The sequence below is a fragment of the Meleagris gallopavo genome, chromosome 3 (genome assembly GCF_000146605.3).
Source record: "Meleagris gallopavo isolate NT-WF06-2002-E0010 breed Aviagen turkey brand Nicholas breeding stock chromosome 3, Turkey_5.1, whole genome shotgun sequence".
Lineage (NCBI taxonomy): Eukaryota > Metazoa > Chordata > Aves > Galliformes > Phasianidae > Meleagris > Meleagris gallopavo.
In genome coordinates, this window is record NC_015013.2 from 74055032 (window position 1) to 74073925 (window position 18894).

The 18894-nt window shown below is 45.4% G+C and overlaps 1 protein-coding gene across 2 annotated transcripts in view; it reads right to left on the reverse strand.

Annotated features, from left to right (window-relative positions):
* Positions 1 to 12771: 12771 nt before the first annotated feature.
* AZIN1 (antizyme inhibitor 1) overlaps positions 12772 to 18894 on the reverse strand; it is a 19632-nt gene continuing 13509 nt past the window's right edge. For both annotated transcript variants that reach the window (NM_001292044.1, XM_010709131.3), the window contains exons 6-11: positions 17614 to 17695; positions 16384 to 16458; positions 15163 to 15328; positions 14468 to 14586; positions 14066 to 14280; positions 12772 to 13441 (exon numbers count right to left, since the gene is read on the reverse strand). In NM_001292044.1, coding sequence (NP_001278973.1) covers positions 13330 to 13441; positions 14066 to 14280; positions 14468 to 14586; positions 15163 to 15328; positions 16384 to 16458; positions 17614 to 17695 — 769 coding nt within the window. In that variant the 3' untranslated portion in view covers positions 12772 to 13329. The remainder of the gene's footprint in view (positions 13442 to 14065; positions 14281 to 14467; positions 14587 to 15162; positions 15329 to 16383; positions 16459 to 17613; positions 17696 to 18894) is intronic.

Here is an 18894-nt window from a genome sequence, read left to right on the forward strand (position 1 = left end):
GCCCCTCCCCGCGGCGCGGAGGTGGCGCCTGGCTCCTCGCGGTGGCGCCGGGGGGATGCCCTCCTCCTCGAGTTCCCCGCCGCCCGCGATCGGGGGGGTCACGGCTCGGTGCGCGGCGGCCCGGCTCTGTGCTGCGGCATCGGCGGCACCGGGGAAACGCCCGCGGAGCGGCGTCTGCTCTGTCCGTGTCATTGAATGCGGTATGCAATATGAAGTGCTGTTCGCCTTGTCAGTGCTGCTATGGCAAGGTACCGGCGGTACGTGCTGCTCAGGTGGTCGTGCAGGGCTGAAAGTAAGCAACGCTTTGCGGCTCCTCACAGAAAAGACGTGGAAGTCCTGGAGCGTGTCCGCAGAAGGGCACCAAAACGGAAGGGTCTGGAGCACAAGTCTTATGGGAGCGGCTGAGGGAGCTGGGATCGTTCAGTCAGGAGAAGGGGAGGCTCGGGGGAGACCTCATTGCTCTCTACAACTGCCCGAAGGGTGGCTGTGGTGGGGTGGAGTCTCTTCTCCCAGGTAACAGCGATGGGATGAGAGGTGAGGGCTGGGTGCTTGGCTGGGACGTGGGCAGCGAACGCTGCCTGAGGCAGTAGGGATGCAGCCAGGGCTGAGGGACCATGAAGAAGAGGGGACTTTGTGCCAGAGGGCATAGGCTTCGTGTGCCCAGATCCCTGAGGCCCTGCCATCCTGGTGGTGTGTCCTGGAGCAGCATTTCAGGCCACTGGGTTGAACTGGGAGGAGAGCCCTCAGAAAGGAGAGACCAAACTGCTCTTTGGCTCCTGCACCCCGTGGGAGCTCTGTTCCTCACACATCCCTGGCATCCATGGAGGTAAAGCTGCTCATTTTGCTGCAAACCCTCCCATGTGTGTTGGACTGCTCTTTCCTTCCCCATTCCTTCCCTGCTCTGCAGGCTGAGACTGTCTACAGCCACCTCTCCCAAAAATAATCCCTGCTTAAGAGGCTGGAAAATGTGACAGTTTATCTGCACATGCAGCGCAGAACTTATTTGTAATTAGCTTTAAGGCTGTCGTTTATTTTACCAGCCTGATTTCCACACCAGGCACATCGTGCGTGGCTGGCAGCGCTGCATTCCTCCCCATCCTACATAAGCCATCATCACATGGATGCATTCAGCACAGAGTTGCTCATGGCCCCATCTTCTCTCCAGAATATTTTGCCTGCCCCTGAGTCCATGCAGCCGTCATCCTGCCTTGCCTACAGGTCACTGCGTGGAAAGCTCCAGAGAGTGTTGGCAATGCTGTTGTTGACGTGGCTGCCATGGGGGTGGGGAGACCCAGACGCTCCTAATGAAGCCTGAGGCAAGTAAAAGGCACTTCTTTTCGTCAAATGTGCTGTTTTCAGTAAAAATGCTTTTCTCTTGGCAGCCAGTGGAAGCATCTGAGCTACAGTTGTCAGATCAAATGTGTGCTTTCCCTTTGGCCTCCCAAGGAAGATAGGGATGTGGTTTTATGCCATCTAGGAGTAATCTGATGTGTTTGCTTTTCATTCTGAAGATGTTTAGGAGTTTGACATTTAGCCCTTGTGGGTTATTTATTTATGCCTTTTACACTATATCTTATCTTTTCTAGAAAACCACTTACCCAGCCTGCATGTCGTATATTTTTGATGTGGAAAGATGTGGGATTGGGATGATAAATGAGGAAAGAGAATTGGCAACAGGACTGGAAAATCACTGGCCAACCAGGTAACTTCAGTCCTATCCGGCAGTCTGAACCTGAATTTCAGCATGCTCCATTAACCTGTGGCTTACCTTGGCTTTGTCATACAGAATTTACAAGGAGCCACAAGTGGCTCCTTTATCCTAGAGACTAGCAAGAAGCTGTGTTGCACTTATGAAAGGGCATGAATGATTATGTTAAACCTCGCATGTTGGATGAGTACTTCTATGGGTGTTGTGATTTAATTAACCATTTTGAATTTAACCCAATGATCAATTTAAATTACTGTTAAAAAAAAGTATCAGATACTTAGAAAGTGAACTAAAATTAAGCACTGTAGAGCGAGCTTGTGCAGCTGACAAAGCCACCTGTCCATGCTAAGTGTTTTTCCCGTTGGAAGCATTAGAAATACATTTGTTTGCTTTTTCATGCCCAAGCTGATCTTGCTCGTGACACAGTGACTAAATCGCTGCTGCATTTCCAGGATAAATTCCAGAGGCAAACAGATGGTGGTGTGAACAGAGCATTTTGTTTGACATACTAATGTGGTATGGAAGTCAGCAGGGACTTTCCTCCTCCTCACAAAGGTAACAGCATTTCTACACCTCAAATATTTTGATAACAGTCATATGAACAAAGTCATACGAACTTTTCTTTAAGCCTACCTGCATTTTCTAATTTTTGAACTGTTGAATAGTTTCAGCCACACGAAACAGACAAAATAGAGCAAAGCTATCAGTAAATGTAATATTGCAGGAACAGCAGATTAACAGCTCTGTGATGCCAATATTTGATCAACTCCCACTGCATGTGTGTTAGTTCATATTCAAGCAAGTGAATAGTTTCTGAATAGGGAAATGCAGGTGCAGAAGTGCAGGCAGATGTTCCTCATACAGTACAGCCTGTACTGCTTCCACTTTGACTCCCTGCACCCAGTACAACCCTCCAGTATGTCTTGGCAAGCCTTGAGTTTTCACATCCCACTGCCACCTCTTGTCAGATGCCTCTGCTCACATCATAGTGCAAAATACACCACTGGTGTGCTGTTAAGCAATCACCTCACTGTTAGTAATTGATTTTTTTTTTCCTTGAGATGTCCCAGAACTAAGGGCACGCTTTAGGGAGTCGTGGAGCTCAAGGCCTTGTGTCTCATTTAAAGAGACGTCATAAGAATCATGGCTTTGCCACACAGATAGCTCTGATAGTCTTTGGCAGTACAGCAAGAATTGAGCAATACTATTTTTTTTATTTAAAAATTAAAAAAAAAACAACCCAAAGCCTCTGCGAAAGCCTGTTTTGGTGCTGCACAATGCAAGTATCTCAGCTGTATCAGAGTGATGCAGGGCTGCAGGATAGATCCCTGTTTAATGTCCAGATGCACAGCATGCAAGTAATGATGATTTTGTCAGTGGGAGGGAACCCCAGCAGTGAGATTGCCCTCATAACAAGAAAAGCTTGCCTAAAGTGCTTGTTAGGTGTGGCAGCCCCTGGACTTTGCCAAATGTACTCAACCCTGGAGGCTTTCATGCAGGTAACATAGGAGCAAGTCGGTGGGACTGAGAGGAGCAATAATTATGTGGGGAGTGTACAGGGAGCAGGAAAAGTGTTTGTCTTTGGTTCTCCAGTTGTTTCAGTGCCTCAGGCAGAGACAGGAGATGGCACAGAGCACACAGTGTGCAACTTGTCCTGACCACCTGCATGGCAGCAGGGTGCTGGCATCTGGCTGCTCCCTGAACTCCTCCCTGCGGCTCACTTTGGTCCTGCAGCCCAGATTGCAGGGCACACACCTCATTCCTGAAGCTTAGCATGGGGGTGTGTGTCTCAGTTCTGTGTCTCATTGCTGGAGAGATACACTTTGCTCTCAAGGCTCACTGCTGTCAAGATTCAAGTTCCTCTGTCCCACATTATCCTTGGAGGCACACTGCACCTCAGTCCCACCAAGACTTACTCTGCAGGAGCTTGCAGCCCCAGCAGAAAGGAGGGGGCTGTGCGAGCCATAGCAAGGAGCAGAGTGATGCCCTGACACCAGGGAGGTTCTTTTGGAAGAAGAGAGCACTGGTTTGTCCCTAATAGATGAATCATGCATTACTGGTGGCATCCGCTCCACAGACTGATCCTTAGTAGCCAGTTATGATATCCAAAAAAAGGTTGTGGTTGCCAGCTTCCAAAGGAGAGTGCTGGTTCTCTTTTCTGTGGAGATGGATCCAGTAAGGCACGTGCCTGATTTAAGGGGCTGACAGGCAGTCTTTATAAAGAACTGACTATCTGAACTCACCCCTGGCTTTTGCCTTCCTGTTCTTACAATATTCTGAGTTGGAAAGGACCCAGAGGAGTCATCAAGTCCAACTCCCAGCTCCTCACAGGACCACCCCAAATCCAAACCCAGTGTCTGAGAGCGCTGCCCAAACTCTCCCTGAACTCCGGCACTCGGGGCCGTGCCCACTGCCCTGGGCAGCCCGTTCCGTGCCCACCGCCCTCTGGTGCAGACCCTGTCCCTGACCCCCACCCGCCCCTCCCTGACGCAGCTCCATGCCGTTCCCTCGGGCCCTGTCGCTGTCGCACAGAGCAGAGCTCAGCGCTGCCCCTCCGCTCCCTGTGAGGAGCTGCAGCCGCCATCGGGCCTCCCCTCAACTTCTCTGCTCTGGGCTGCACAAACACAGCGGCCTCAGCGCTCCTCATAACATCTCGGCCTCCAGACCTATCCCATGTCTGTAGCCTCCTTTGGACACACTCTAATAGTTTAATCTCCTTCCAGTACTGTGACACCCAAGCTGCACCCAGTGCTCAAGGTGAGGCTGCACAGCACAGAATGGGACAGCCCTTCAGTCAACTGCTCTAAGTCCAAAGTCTCCTTTCCCCAAGGGGAAGAAGGGACCGCAGATGAGGTCAATGCCTGGAAGGCTGCAGGTGCCTATACCCATACCTGTTGCAAAACAGCAGCTGAGGGCTGTGTGGTGGGGCCTGGTGAGTGTGCTGGCTGGGGAGGCCAAGGAGACCTGGAGTGGGTAGAGCTCTGGCACAGCTCTCATGCTCCTGCTTGTCTCTGCCATGGGTGCAAATCATCTGCTCCAGAGGAGCCTTGTTTGAGCAGCTGGGAAGCAGGCCAGTCTGTACTGCATGGCCCTGATCCCGAGGTTGTTCTCTGGTTCAGATAGCAAAGTGAATGTAACTGTACCCAGAGACTTTGTGGGTGGGATTCAGCTAAGATTAGGTGCTTGTAGCACAAGCATTTGTTTTTATAGCTCTTTTATGGCTGTTGACGTGGTAGTAAATATAAACCCTGGGGTTTGGGCATGTTTCATTCTTTACCCTGATATGGGATGAATTGCACTCAGCTCTGCTGACTCCATCTCCAGTGCTGATGATGAGAACCTGGATGGCTTCTGCAGGTGGGTAAGCCCACAAAGTAGATTGGTGAGGTGAGGGGGAATCCCACCGTGAGTACCCGGAAGGTGAGGAGAGCCATCAACTGGGCAGAGGAGGGCTTCAAGGGGCAAAGCACTCAGGCCTCACTGGCTGGGTTTACTGGCCACGTTCTCTCCAGCCCAGCCATAGCACAGCCCTCTGCTGCTGAGAGATTTGCCTGAGAGCTGGGGGGGAGAGAGGAGATACTGAAAATGATAATGAAGAAGCCTGAATCTTACTGTGGGACCATGGAGAAGGAGAAGGGACGCTGTGGCTGTTGAGGTGGGGAACAGTCAAGAGATGAGAGTGATCTCCAACATGTAGGAAACCAGGGCTTCCCAAACCTGCCGGCTCAGCTCGTTTGCCTCTGCCCTGCATGAGAAGCTTCCATTTCCTCTCATTTCCTCTTTGTTGGGTACATGATCTGCAGGCGACCATCACTGATGCTCTGTTCTGCTGGGTGGAAACGTCCACCTTGAACCTCTTCCTGGCCCCTGGGTCTGCTTCCCTGGGTCCAGCTGTCAGACAGGTCTCTGCTCTGTGACTGCTGCAGTTTTCAGAGCTGATTCAGAAATGTACCTTGAGTAAAAAAATGTAAAGTAAAAAATGAGTAGGCTTGCTTATAACTAGGTCCATTATCCTAGGAGGCAATTGGCACTTGTTTCTCACTACTTCCAGAAATATTTATTTTTATGATTTTTTTTTTTCACTTTTAACATTTTTTTGAATATTTTTCTGTTAAAGAGGCAACTGGAGGTGGATTTGGTGAGTAAGCTGCTTATACTGGAATGGATGACTGAAGGTTGATTGACATGTTCTTCCCAGCAGTCTATCCAGCCTCTTCATGGGCACTGCTGAAAAGTCTCAGTCTGTTCTGCAGTAGTGGCAACACAAAGGGATTCTTGTGAAATACTATCTCATCTCACCCTACTTAGGGACAGAAAATGCTGATATTTGACAGACAGAAAAAGTGTGATTCCTATGTAATGAATTATTCTGAGAAAAACTGAAAGACAGATGAAAGATAAACCACCACCAGAAGAAGGCTTACATCCAGCTGTTGGGTTCAGGAGCCACTCCCAAAGGCTGTTGTTTATTTGATGACACCAGACATTGTAAAAGCAACATCGATGTTGTAATGTTTATATGTGTGCGTGTTTTGCAGCTGGAATGATTGCAATCATCAGTCAGAAAACAGTCCCGTTCCACTGTGAGTGGTCAGGATCATGTGGTTACCAGGAACCCTCTTCAGATTCCTCCCAAAAACAGACAGTTCCCACACCGGTGTGAGTGTAGGTGGAAAAGAAGGCAGCAAACAAGAGCTGAGGAGTTTGCTGTGGGCCCCCACCTTCTTATCTGACAAAGCCTTCTGTGAGCACATTGCCATGTTTTGTTGTTTATATATTCAGCCTTCCTTGCAAGTATCAAGATGCATAAGCAGCGAGTGCCCTCCTCATGGGTCCTGCTCCCATCAGTGAGTGCTGTTTGGGACTGGGGCTGCAACACAAATACAGACAAAAGGAGGACAAGTGGAAGTCCTCTGGTTTCTTTCATCTGCAGGAAGCTTTGACGTTAACCCCAGATGAGACCAAAGCTGCTGCCTTCAGCTCTAGGCTGTAAGGCATAATTCTCTGGAGCAGGTCACACCTGTGAAAAGCCTCCCAGAAAGCTTTGTCTGCTCTGTCTTCTGGAGGAGAAGTCTTGGGAATTCCTAAAGGTGGTGTGAGTTCCCTGCTGTACTCCACCCCAGCATTTTCTGCCCGCTGTGAGCTATGTTGTCACATTTTGTGGGTTTGATTTGCCCTTTGGGTATTTTTCCTCACCTGCAGTGAGTTACAGGCTCAGATTTCATGTAGGAGCAATCAGAGTTAGTGAAATCAGTGATATGGTACTGTCCTGGTTAACATACCTGTGGAAGGCAAAGCTGAGAAGGCAACGTACTTGTGTAGTTAAGTCTATGTCTGAAGTGTCTATTAAACTGCAGAAACACTGCAGCAGCCTGCCCTAAAGGAAGTTTTATGAATCTGGATTGGGATATGAAGCTGCAGTTTTCAGGAGGAGACCTGTGTCTGCATGGCCCTATAGGGACAAACCCTTCTCCTGCTCTTGAGTGACTATAAATAGCCCAAAATCACAGCGTAGGTGGGTTTGTTTGGTTACTGCAGTGCTGTGTGGCAATTCTGGCTGGATGCCCCTAAATAATCCTACTGGCCATGTGTACAAGAGAGCTTAAGGTTTTAAAAAGTTCTGGGTCAAATTTACTCTTGTTAAATAATCAGTATTGATCAGGTCATACGATGCACTATCCGAGCGGTCGTTCAAACACTCCATCTAGTTGGAGTTCATTTTTAGGCGTTTACAGATTCAGAATCCCTGGAAGAGTAACTGCTCTGCTCATAAATCCACGTACTTGTATACGCATGGTCCTGAGCACACAGGCAGGAGGGATGTCAGGGATGTGCAGTGGACTTGGATGCTCATTTGATTTGTTTTACTTGGACACTTGAATTCCTCAGACAGATCCAGAAATCTCAGCTATAACTCTGTGTTTGTTTTAGTACATCGAGGCAAGAACTTTCCCCTGCTGGAGTTATTTTTAAGTATTCCTTTCTTGCTGCCATAAAATACAAATGAAAATGTGTTTAAGTGGATTTTTTAAAAGCATCTGTTTCCCTCAATGTGCCCATTTATCACATCCATTTGCTGTTTTGATTAAGAAAGAAACTCTTAAGCCATGATCTGCATAAATTTTGGACTGAGAGGGATAGCAAGGAGTTTGGCAGCACTAAGCATAAATTTAAAAATGGCTTTTTGTTGTGGTGGTTATTTATACAGATTAGACGTCCTGGAAAGTTTTTCTCATCTGAAGCCTCTCTCAGCTGTACCATTACAGAGCTGCACTCAAAAATACATCAGGAAAACACCATATGGCTCTGCCAGCTGCAGTGCACGCACACAAAGAAGGGTATTGGTGTGCAACCAAAAAAAGGTGACGAGTGAAATCTGTAAACAGTGCTTTATAGGTGAAAGGCTGCACAGGGCTGCACTTACTGTTTTGTGGCCTGAGCAGGAAGCCATCACGCAGCAGCAGCGTGCAGAGGCTGCCTGGCTCCTCAGCTCCCTGCTCCCACTGCACTTTGTATCTCAAACAGTGCTCCCGGGGCTCACAGTACTTGGCTTGGTACTGAAAGCGAGACAACTAACCTGAGACCTCATTTCAGTGCATCATCAGCAAGAGGCTGTGAGGTGCGTTGAAGCAATGAGAGGTTCACTGAGCACCTGCGGCTGGGTGTGCCACAAGGTGTGCTGCTTGCTGCAGGGCCTCACTGCCTATCAGTACAGCACGCTCTGCAGGAGATGAGAAGCAGCCAGGTTCCAGCCTGCCCCATGCTCCTGCCTGCCTGATTCCCTCTCAGTAGGTGCAATAGAGCACCGTACTACACCTGTACTGCACTGGTTCCCCTCCAGGAAGGACTTTGCACTGTGGTGGCAAAGCACTCACTGAGTTCACTCATTCACAGGAACAAAGGATGAAATGCTAAAGTGGATTGAGAGGGAAAATCCATCCTTCTCTCAGTTGCTTCCACTGGAACCAGACGGAGTGCCTGCTCTTGTAGGGCAGAGATGGTGGTGATCCAAAACAAGGAATGATTTTCCCCAAACTGATGGGAAGGGTAATCATGCCTCTGCTGCAGGGCTCTGGCTGCTGCTCCTGCGAGGGAGCCCCCAGACCAAGCCCTTATCACTTTGTGTAGTGTCATTTTCATCTCAGTTCTCACGTCACCCACACAAAGAGACAAACATTTGTGGGGAGACTCAAGAGGTACAAAGAGGCTATGAATGAACAACCGCCTACAGGTAGCCCAAGGATCAGCGAGTGCAGGGACTTTGGTAAAAGAGGCTGGGGGAAACAGTTCCTTAGGGCTAGATAGGATAAAAGATTTTATAACATGTTCACTATCTACCTGATATGAACTTGGAGAACTGTCCTGGAAAGAGTGACCAGAGCTCAGAGTTTCTCCTTCCAGGTGTGTCGTAATAGTACAAGGGTATACAAATAAGATGGCTCTTTCTAGATAAACAGATTTCTGCACAGAAGTGCAGCACAGGCCCAATGCTGTATGAAAGGTGAATACTACCTGACAGAGCTCCTGAGCACTGCCATGAAATGAAAGTCTCCTCTGCTTCATGTTAAGGAAACATTAAAAATCTGAAAGAGAACATTTAGGTTAGATGTTTAGAGGAAATTCTTTACTCAGAGGGTGGTGAGGCACCGGCACAGGCTGCCCAGAGAAGCTATAGGACAGCAGGGGAGCCCCCACCCCAAGGAAACTGCAAAACACAGAGAGAGCAACCAAGCAGCAGCATGCTGAATGGCAATAAAGCCAAGCAGCTTCATTCTGTGCATCTGTTTCCATAAGGCACCAAGAGAACATTGCTTTGCAATGAGCTGGAAAGGGGAATTCCTTGCCTATTTCTGCCCATCCCCATGCCCACTGGAGCCCAGCCCAGGATCTGACCTGACAGAATCTATTCTGGTCTCATAGCCCAGGGGGGAGCTGAGAATGGATGGGCATCGGGTACCAGTTCCCAAGTCTGCAGGGAAAAGTGGATTGGTGGATAAGCGGATAAACACACAGTGCTGCAAGGAGAGCTGCACCCACACCCCAGCGTGGGCCCCGCTGGCAGCAGCAGCTGTGAGTCCAGGCCAGGCAGGGGGCTACAAGGGTTGACAAAAGCCAGGGGGGCTGATGAGTTGGTTGGAAAGTAATTTGTTGAAACAGGAGCTTTTAATGGGAACGTCCACATGGGGAGGGTGCAGGCTGTGCTGAGGCCGGCAGAGGCATCTGGTGGCGGGAGCTCCCTGCTGGCCGCTGCCCCATCGGCTGAGTTCAGAGCCAGGCCTGCAGCCTGCATGGCTCTGGGCCCTACCAGCATGCAGGGACCCAGCACATCGGCTCCCATCCTGTCACCACCCTCACTGCGGGCACTTCAGCTCAGCCCTGCACTGAGCCAAGAGCCAAACAGCTGAGGTTCTCCTGACAGCAAGAGAAAGGGTCATGTTCTGAAATGAGCAAAAAAAAAAAAGTAACACAACCAGGATCTAAAACTGCAGCACTCACTAAACCATGCTGTAAACTTCTGGAGCTGACACTGCTTATTCTACTGTTTTTCCTTGATACTGAATCTCTATCCTGTCCTGAGTTGGCAACAGCAGGAAACACCACTACCCAATGCACACCCCACAGGGGCCGGTGCTCACACTGCTGCAGCATTCCAAGTAGAGAACGTCAAATCAAAGCACCATTTTTAAAAAATCAGGTATTGGCAGGGCAACACACAGCCCTCAGGGACCCCAGACCAGCAGCCTGCCCACCTGTGGCTGGGGGTTTGCAAGGTTCAGGCCTCCCTGAGTCCCTCTGAAGAGCAGTTAGCCTCATCCCCTGCGGCTGACCTATTAACACACCTAACTTATAGACTACGCAGCTGCAAAAGGATTAAAGTATCAAGTGAAGGAAAGCTTATTATGCTGAGGATACAGCCTGCCAGCAGGGCGCACGTCACCTTCACACTGCTCCCACTTGCACCACCCGGCTTCTGGCTCTGGATCAGACAGGCACACATACTCTCTCAGAAAACAGCCCACAAACCGATTAAAAAGCACATCTGCACATGACCGCTGCCCACCTCCACCTGCCTCCCCCTGCTGTTCCCATTCCCAGCACCACAAGCAAACACACACCATCTGCTCATCAGGAGCTGGGGCCCGTTGGGTAAGAGCTGCACGTGCTAACAGGTTGGGCTTTTCCCTAGCCCAAGGGCAAGCACTCCCAGCGCAGGATTCTTGTTAAAGCAACAAACAATGGTAGCAACACATGCAGTGAGGGATCCACAGCCCTTCCTTGCACTGGGAGCCAATGCACACCAGGTGTGGAGCTGCTCAGTCACACACCTCAAAGGTGGAATCCTTTCAGCTGCTCCTGAGGGAACTGGCATAGCTTAAAGCCAGTCATAACCCCGTGCTGTCTCAAGTTGTTGTCCTGTGTCTTCCTTGGGAATGGGGATGCAGCTGAACGGTTGACGGTACAACAAACAGGTAAGGATGTGCAGACTGCACACAGGAACTTACACTCAGTGCCATTCCCATTACTGCAGCCAGCTGCACCAGCAGGTCAGCAGGAGCAGTGTCTGGGCAACAAGTGGAGTTGCAGATGTGTATTCAGCATGATAAAGCTATGCTAGTTCCTATCTCATAATTACTAGATGAAAATCATTCCACTTTTGTTTTCACTAAAAATCATAGGTTGCAATAACAATATAAACAAATAGCAACGCTTAGCAATGTTAATTGCAATACATACTGCATTCAAAATTCACATTCTTTTAATAGCAAGCTGCCTTTAAGCACCATCACTATTTCTGTTCTGACTGTATCATTTGGAGATGCTTTGCTCTTAAAAGTGACCTGCAAGTTAACATAAAACAACTTCAAAACTCTTTTATATATCTTAACCAACTGTAGCTCGTATTCTGTAGTAAAAAAAAAAGAAATGGTGTGGTCTGTTCTGCCTAGAGAAAAACTTTAATAAGTAGATTGAATTAAGTGCAGATTGATTCTTGAAATGTCAAGATGGATCATCATTTCAGGTTCAAAAAAGAGTAGGGTTCCAGCCGTGATTACTTCCCTCCCTTTCCTTTTCCCACATTTAATCCAGTGATCTTTCTTAACGCTACCGTCAACATAAGTCACCTTGTACTTTAACTTGTCAGGACAGTTTTATAGGCCAGTTAAGTTCAAACTGACAGGTCTGTGCACTGCTAAGTTTTCTTTAATTTCAAGTACAACTCATCACATTATGAAGCCTCAATTCTTCATTCAGCAAGGCACTGTCTCACAATACACTCACAACTAGAAGGTAGAAATTATACCTCTATCTGTTAGAACAGCCCCCTTTGATTACGCAATCCGTAACCTCACACACCATTTCAGAACCCTGAGAGCCCTCCACAGTTCTCACATGGGGCAGATAGAGTTAAAATGAGAAAGAAAAGCACCTGGAATACATCAAAGGGCTCCAGTAATAAAGAGAGTCCCTGGGTGGTTGCAGCAGTACAAGTTACTTGGTGCATTTGGTGTATGTACTTCTGGTAGAGTGCTTTCCTTTTATTTTGTGGATATATTCAAATTAAGTCCAGTGCAGGACAGGACTGATGTTTCTGAAGACCTGCAAGGCCCTTCTGATGAGTTAGGGCTACATAGAATAAATTGAAGTTGAAAGTCAGAAACTCATAGAACGCTAAAAATAATAATAGCAACCTGCTACAGAACTCGTAGTGCTTGTAAAGCTGCACAAACCCATGCTAGCCTGGGGGCACTACATGTGCACCAGCTACATGACTACTATCTCTCCTTTGTACATTTGTCATCTGTTGCAGGTTTGCCATTGGCTGTCAGAACTGAAACTAAAGTCATGCTATAAAATTAAACACCACAACTTGCATTTTAGCCTTCCAGAAATGTACTCAGATTTTCACTTTATACAGATTTATCAAGCTTAAATTATTTACAATTTAATGCCAAGCTGCAATAAAGGCCAAAAGAGAAGGCAGCTTCCCAATCACGTAGACATCTATCTGCTCTATAGCTACCTCTTCTGCCTGCTCCCTCCCAAAGGTAGCCTGAAAAACATTAAAATCTACACAAAGTTTTATTGCAATCATACAAGGGATACATCAAGGGTCAAATACAACAAATACTATGATGCAATTTTACATTTATTAAACTACAGTTCAAAGCACAAATTTACACATTCTAAATACACTAAACATCTAATGAAGTCACACTGGTCTCCCACTGACATTTGATATATCTGGGCGAAAGACAATAACTTTACAAGACTTTTCTAACAGGAATCCTTAGTATAAAAACTGTGTACTTGTATGTAAACTGTTGAAGAACCCAAGTGATGGGTTTCCATCTCCACTAAGTCATCCATTTTGTTGCATATTTAAACGCTCAGGGGTTGAATAAACATAAGTTTAAATTTGGATGCCATTATCTAACCCTCCCTCCCCCCGGTGTAGCTGTAGCTTGTTTTGCCTGGTCCCCATTAGCTATTACTATTTTTTTCAAGTTTTGAAGAGAATGAATTGAATTCAAGATTGTTCCATTTCTTCCACACTGGAATGTTGACCAGACAAACTACAGACTTGCAACTGCAGGTCTAAATGAAGCGTTAATGCCTGTTTAAGCTGCAGTGGAAAAGCGGTCTTCTGGGCTCAGCTGAATGCAAGAAGGCACAAAGAAGAAATTCTTCATCAATGTGTCTGAAGCAATTCCAGCATCTTGCATCTCATCCCTGCAGCAGAAAGGTATGAGTTGTAATATGGAGTTTTGTGTACAACTTAACACTGAATATGGCATTTTAAGTCTACCGCCTCTAGGTATGTTGACTTGAGTCTCAGCAGAAGGGAGAATCACTTACACACAAACATGGCAGACACAGGAAGGCTGTGACTCCATCAGAACATCTATAGGAATGTGGTTCTTAGAGACTGGAACATTATGCAACTCATACCATCTACGCATCAATGCTAAGACCCTTCCTCCCTACAGCTACGATGCCAATGCTGTGTGCAAGTCACAGTTAGGAATCGTATTAGGAATTTCCTAGTTTTGCCTAATTGCATGTTTGCAAATGCAAAGTTTTCTAATTCTATTAGAGAAACCTCAACAGCTGCCATCCAGCAGTAGGCACCTATGACTCAGAAACAATCACCACTAAATGTACAGTCCACATTAGATATGTTGCTTTCTTTGCCAACCCTAATGACAGGTTGGAGCTTTATCACAGCTATCAAGAACACACAGCCATTTGTGGGTTCATCTGCATCTTCCAATACGTGCCATTCTAAACATTTATGCAAGAGAACACTCCTGAAATAGGTGAAAACAATCTCGCAACTGTTGAGAATTTTCTTACCAGTCACTGAAGGACATCATGTAGTAAATGAGCGGCCTCTGATAGTCACTGAAGGTGGACTGTTCACCTAAGGTACCAGAACCCATATTATCAAAGATCAGCCAATCTCCAACACTCAGCTCAGGAAGAAGACAGTTTTCCACAATTTGATCAAGCTCATCACAGGATGGACCCCAAAGGCTGCTTGCGAACAGAGGCTCATCTTCCTTGTATTTCTGTACAGAAATGTACCAGTTCAGGCTTTAGGTTATCCAATAAGAAAGTCTTCAAGTATACATAAGGATAATTTTATAAATATACAGTTACATGTATATACTGTATGTACAATACATACATGTTGCATATAATCTATAAATTGTAACAAAAATAAGGTCTATCCTGGAGGAATACAGAAGGACTCACCTTGTGAACCTCTGGGTTAGTATTCAGTTTCTCAGACAATTTGCTTGCAAAAGAACCATAAACACCATCATTGATGTAGTATGTAAATACTGGTTCATCATCATTCCTAGCTTGCTCCACTGCAGGTTAAAAAAAATATCAGAAAATAGGTTATGAAGAGTCTATTTAACGCAAAAGAAATGCATGCAAACCAACTTAAATCAACTGTTGTCTCCTGAAAATGGACTTCAGTGTATTAGAATAGGAAGATTATGAACAGAGTAAGCAGTATGAAACAAGATTGATTCAGCTGTAGCATTAGATGTGAGGCTTAACAAAATCACTTTCTTCAGCAATACTCTCTTTGAGTAATATAAATCCAACATCTACTTTAGCAGAGAAAAAAGTCACTCTATTTTATGTTTTATCATGTAATTCTAGAAAAGAACCTTCCAATGCACCTTCTGTAAAGTACTTGATCTAGGCTTAACCACTGACAAGTCAAATCTATTAAGTAAACTAGAAATGCCTAATAATCTCACTTTCTTCGTTACATTTCACAGATAACATATGGCCAGAACCAAAAAAGGTGGATTACATGGCATAGAAGTATAAGGCATACGTTAAATATACACCAAGACAAACTAGTTCTTTCTTACTGGAGAGGGCAGTTATCTGCACCAATTCACAGGGTGTAAAAGAAATACATTGCTTACCTCCAGAAGGAAGAAGTTTGTCACAATCAACAGCTTTCTTTGCAATTATGTTAACTGCCAGTGTAAAAGCAGATGAAACATAGTAACATCCAGGCTCTGCAATCACCTCAATACCAGATTCCTTAGGAAAGTAGACATCCAGCAAAGGCCTGATGACATGATTAACCTGGAAAGTTCAAGTCAGATAAGACACACGAAACTCAGTTTACACGTGCATATCAGATACAAACATACCATCAGTCAGAAGCAAAAAGTTCAGAAAAGCATGGCACAAAGCTTATTCTGTTCCTCTATTATGAGGATTGTCTGTACAAGAAGGGCCAAATTTACGAAGCGTTTCAACGTAGGTCACTCTGCTAAACACTGTGGACTGAGCACCACCAGTGAGAATCAAGCAGTTCCTCTTCCCACCCAAAGTTTAAGCTGAAGGGTAACACTCAAATAACACAAGTCACTTCAAAGTTTCTTTCAGTTGTACTGAAATAGAACAACACCAGAAGTGCATTTTTGTGGTTGGTTCTGAAAGCCTTTGCATGAGAAACAGAGTAATTTGTTTAATACCTACGCTCAGATCTTCAGTAAGTAAGTACATGGCTTAAGTTTAAAAAGTATTTTGAACCAGTAACAGAACAGTTAAAACTCACAAAGAAGAATTCTGCTTGTCATCAACAAGTTGTCACTGAATGGCTTTCACTGTCCTACAGTCAAGAAGATTGTCTTTAGAAAGACATAACAGTCAAAACAGGTTATTCTTTTGTCTGCAGAACTGAATAGCATAGACCCAGTTCAGGCCAAGCCCACATTAAGAGTTATCTGAAGGCAAGATGGTTCATCTTCAGTTCTACAACAAAGTGCGAGAAGTTTTTGTAGCAGTGCCGTTTACGACCCAAAGCACGCTGAACAATCCTTGTGCAAACCATGCAATAGAACAGCCAGCTATATAACTGCCAACGCACCAAAAATTAATTGTTAGTAGCCTAATCCACCCTTACAGAAATTATCTCAAAGACTGAATTATGGAAGTCAGCGTTCACTCCTTGCGAACAGGATTAAAAAGGAAACAAAAGTAAATAAAAGATCTCCGGTTATTTGGATCTTTTGATTACAGTTTAACACAGAATTTAGAATAAGTTTCAGCTATTAACGTTAACTGTAGTTTCAAAGAGAAACACTTTGGCTTCCTAAATCAAAACAAATTTCAACTTTCAAGACATTGCATACCTCTTCCAGCTGAAGCTCCGAACCTGTGAAGCCCCCACCAATATCCAACATGTTCATCTTAAAGCCAAATTCTTCCTAAAATGCATAGGCAAAACATTACGTAAGTACACAACAACTGTAACCACAAACCATTCTTATTGCTGTTTACCACAGTTATTGTCTATGTATTTATATTTTGAGCATACTTGCAAAGAATAGTCTAGTGAACAAGCTGTATCATAGTAAAAATTAGCATCATTTCATTAAAACCAGTAGTAATAGCATGAGGGTGTAAATAGAGCCTGGTTGCAGAGCTCTCAAGTAGAAGTACTGCAGAAATGTCAATTCCCATCCTATGTTATTTAGTATGTTCAGATATTGTTTGCCAATCAGGGTGGTGCATTCTGACAAAGATCAGTGAGCACCTCAGTTCTACTGCCCTCTGTGTGCAACCTGTCATAGGTAACACTCTAACTGCAACATTAACAGCAGAGATCAACTCACATTCACCCTAGTTCTTTATTTAGATTATGAGTTGCTTATTTATAAAGAGGTACTTCCAGAGATGGGATCTTGGGGTTTTGCAAGATAGGAAATGCATATAAAACACCCAAGACTTATTTACATGAGCCACCAAAATATGACCCCTTTTAACATTTAAGCGTCATAACAAATAACCTCAGAAATCACACACACCAAGTTACCTCCATCACAAGAATTCCAAGATACAAATGCTCTAGTTGTTTTACAATGTGAAAAAAAGCCAACTGTGCATTTGCAGGATTGAGATCTGAATTTCAAAGAAAGAAAACTTCACCAGAACTAGGAATATTTTTGTTTTGTTTTGTTTTTAAAAGGAGAAGTAACAGCTGTTATTTATTTCAGCCATTTAGCTTCATTCTTCTCTAGGAAAGTAGGTCATCTTAGAAAACAAAGATACTTGCTATGTAAGCGTATCAATGCTTATTCCAGTGCTGCTTGTAAAAACTTAATGCTTTATAGCTACTGGCAAACTGGGTTACACACTATCAGGGAGACAGTAATTCATTCATTAACTTTTGTCCTCAGTTAGGATTGTCAAGTCTGCTTTACCACTAGCACATGTCTCACAAAGAAGTATTCAGTCCCCTACTAAAAGCTTTTGTTTACATTGATACATTGTGGAAATAATGTAGTAGTTTGGTTAGCATAATTAGGGCAGAGTAGATCCCCCCACTGCAGCATGTGCAGGTAAGTAAATATCCTACTTACAGCCATGTCAAACACACACCGAGCATCAGATATAGCATGAATGTATGTTTGCAGTTCCTTGCAAGAGCCTGAAACATGAAATCTGTAAGAAAAAAACATAGTTAGTACACAGAGCCTTGCAGCTTTCAGACAAATCAAACAGGTTCACTACCTACAACAGCAGGGGAAGTAATTCAGCCTTAAATAGCACAAGGCAAGTTTGTATGACAACACATTAACTCAGATGATGACTGCCTTCTCTTCCACTGGATTTGCACATAAGGCCCATCTAGCTTCACAGCCTCATGCTGCTAGGAATGTCCTACAACTGTCTCATCTTAAAAAAAAAAAAAAGACCACAATCACAGAACTTTTCAGTCTATGCTATCAAAGCAGCTAAAGTCCACCTCCATGGGTGCCAACACTAACGCAGAATGTGATGGAAGTCATCTGTCTTATCCTCTTTGTACTGCCATACTTGTATACCCTCTCTCCCAGGTCATTCAAATCTCATCCCAAGCTCAGGCCCTACTGTTCACAGCACCCACTGCCTGCAGCACTGGGAAGAAGGTGTTAACTGGACAGTGGGACGTGCTCTTTATCTCATCAGGCCAGGTCTTAGTTTCATAGCAAAACAGTGCGGGCCGGTGAGCAGGTAACTGGAAACAGAGCCGTACCAATGCCTCCCCTCCCACGAGCTCCTGAATCTCCTCTGGCTCCTTCTCCAAATAGTTTGATAGTACCAGAACACCAGTAGTAACTGAGGTGCCTAACCAAGCACCAACACTCCTACAGGCTTCTAAAGACTTGTACTGGTTCTGTGTGGTTCTGGACAGACCACACACATACCCATTTGCATCACCACACTAAGTACATTTATTTAAGGAATGTCAATCTGAGATAAAGGTTATGAATAACTTAACTTTTTAAACTTGAAATGTATTACAGCTATGTGATCTTGGTTAAAGGTAGTGCAAACATTCTGGATTCTAAAGCAAACGTTCATTTTCACATTGAGGAAGTGTGGGATAGATGAGTGGACAGTGAGGTGGGTTGAGAACTGGCTGGCTGGCAGAGCGCAGAGGGTCGTCGTTGGTGGTGCAGAGTCTGGCTGGAGACCTGTAACCAGTGGTGTCCCCCAGGGCTCTGTGCTGGGTCCGGTCTTGTTCAACATCTTCATCAATGACCTTGATGAGGGGATAGTGGTCACCCTCAGCAAGTTTGCTGATGATACGAAGTTGGGAGGATTGGCTGACACGCCTGAAGGCTGTGCTGCCATTCAGCGAGACCTGGACAGGCTGG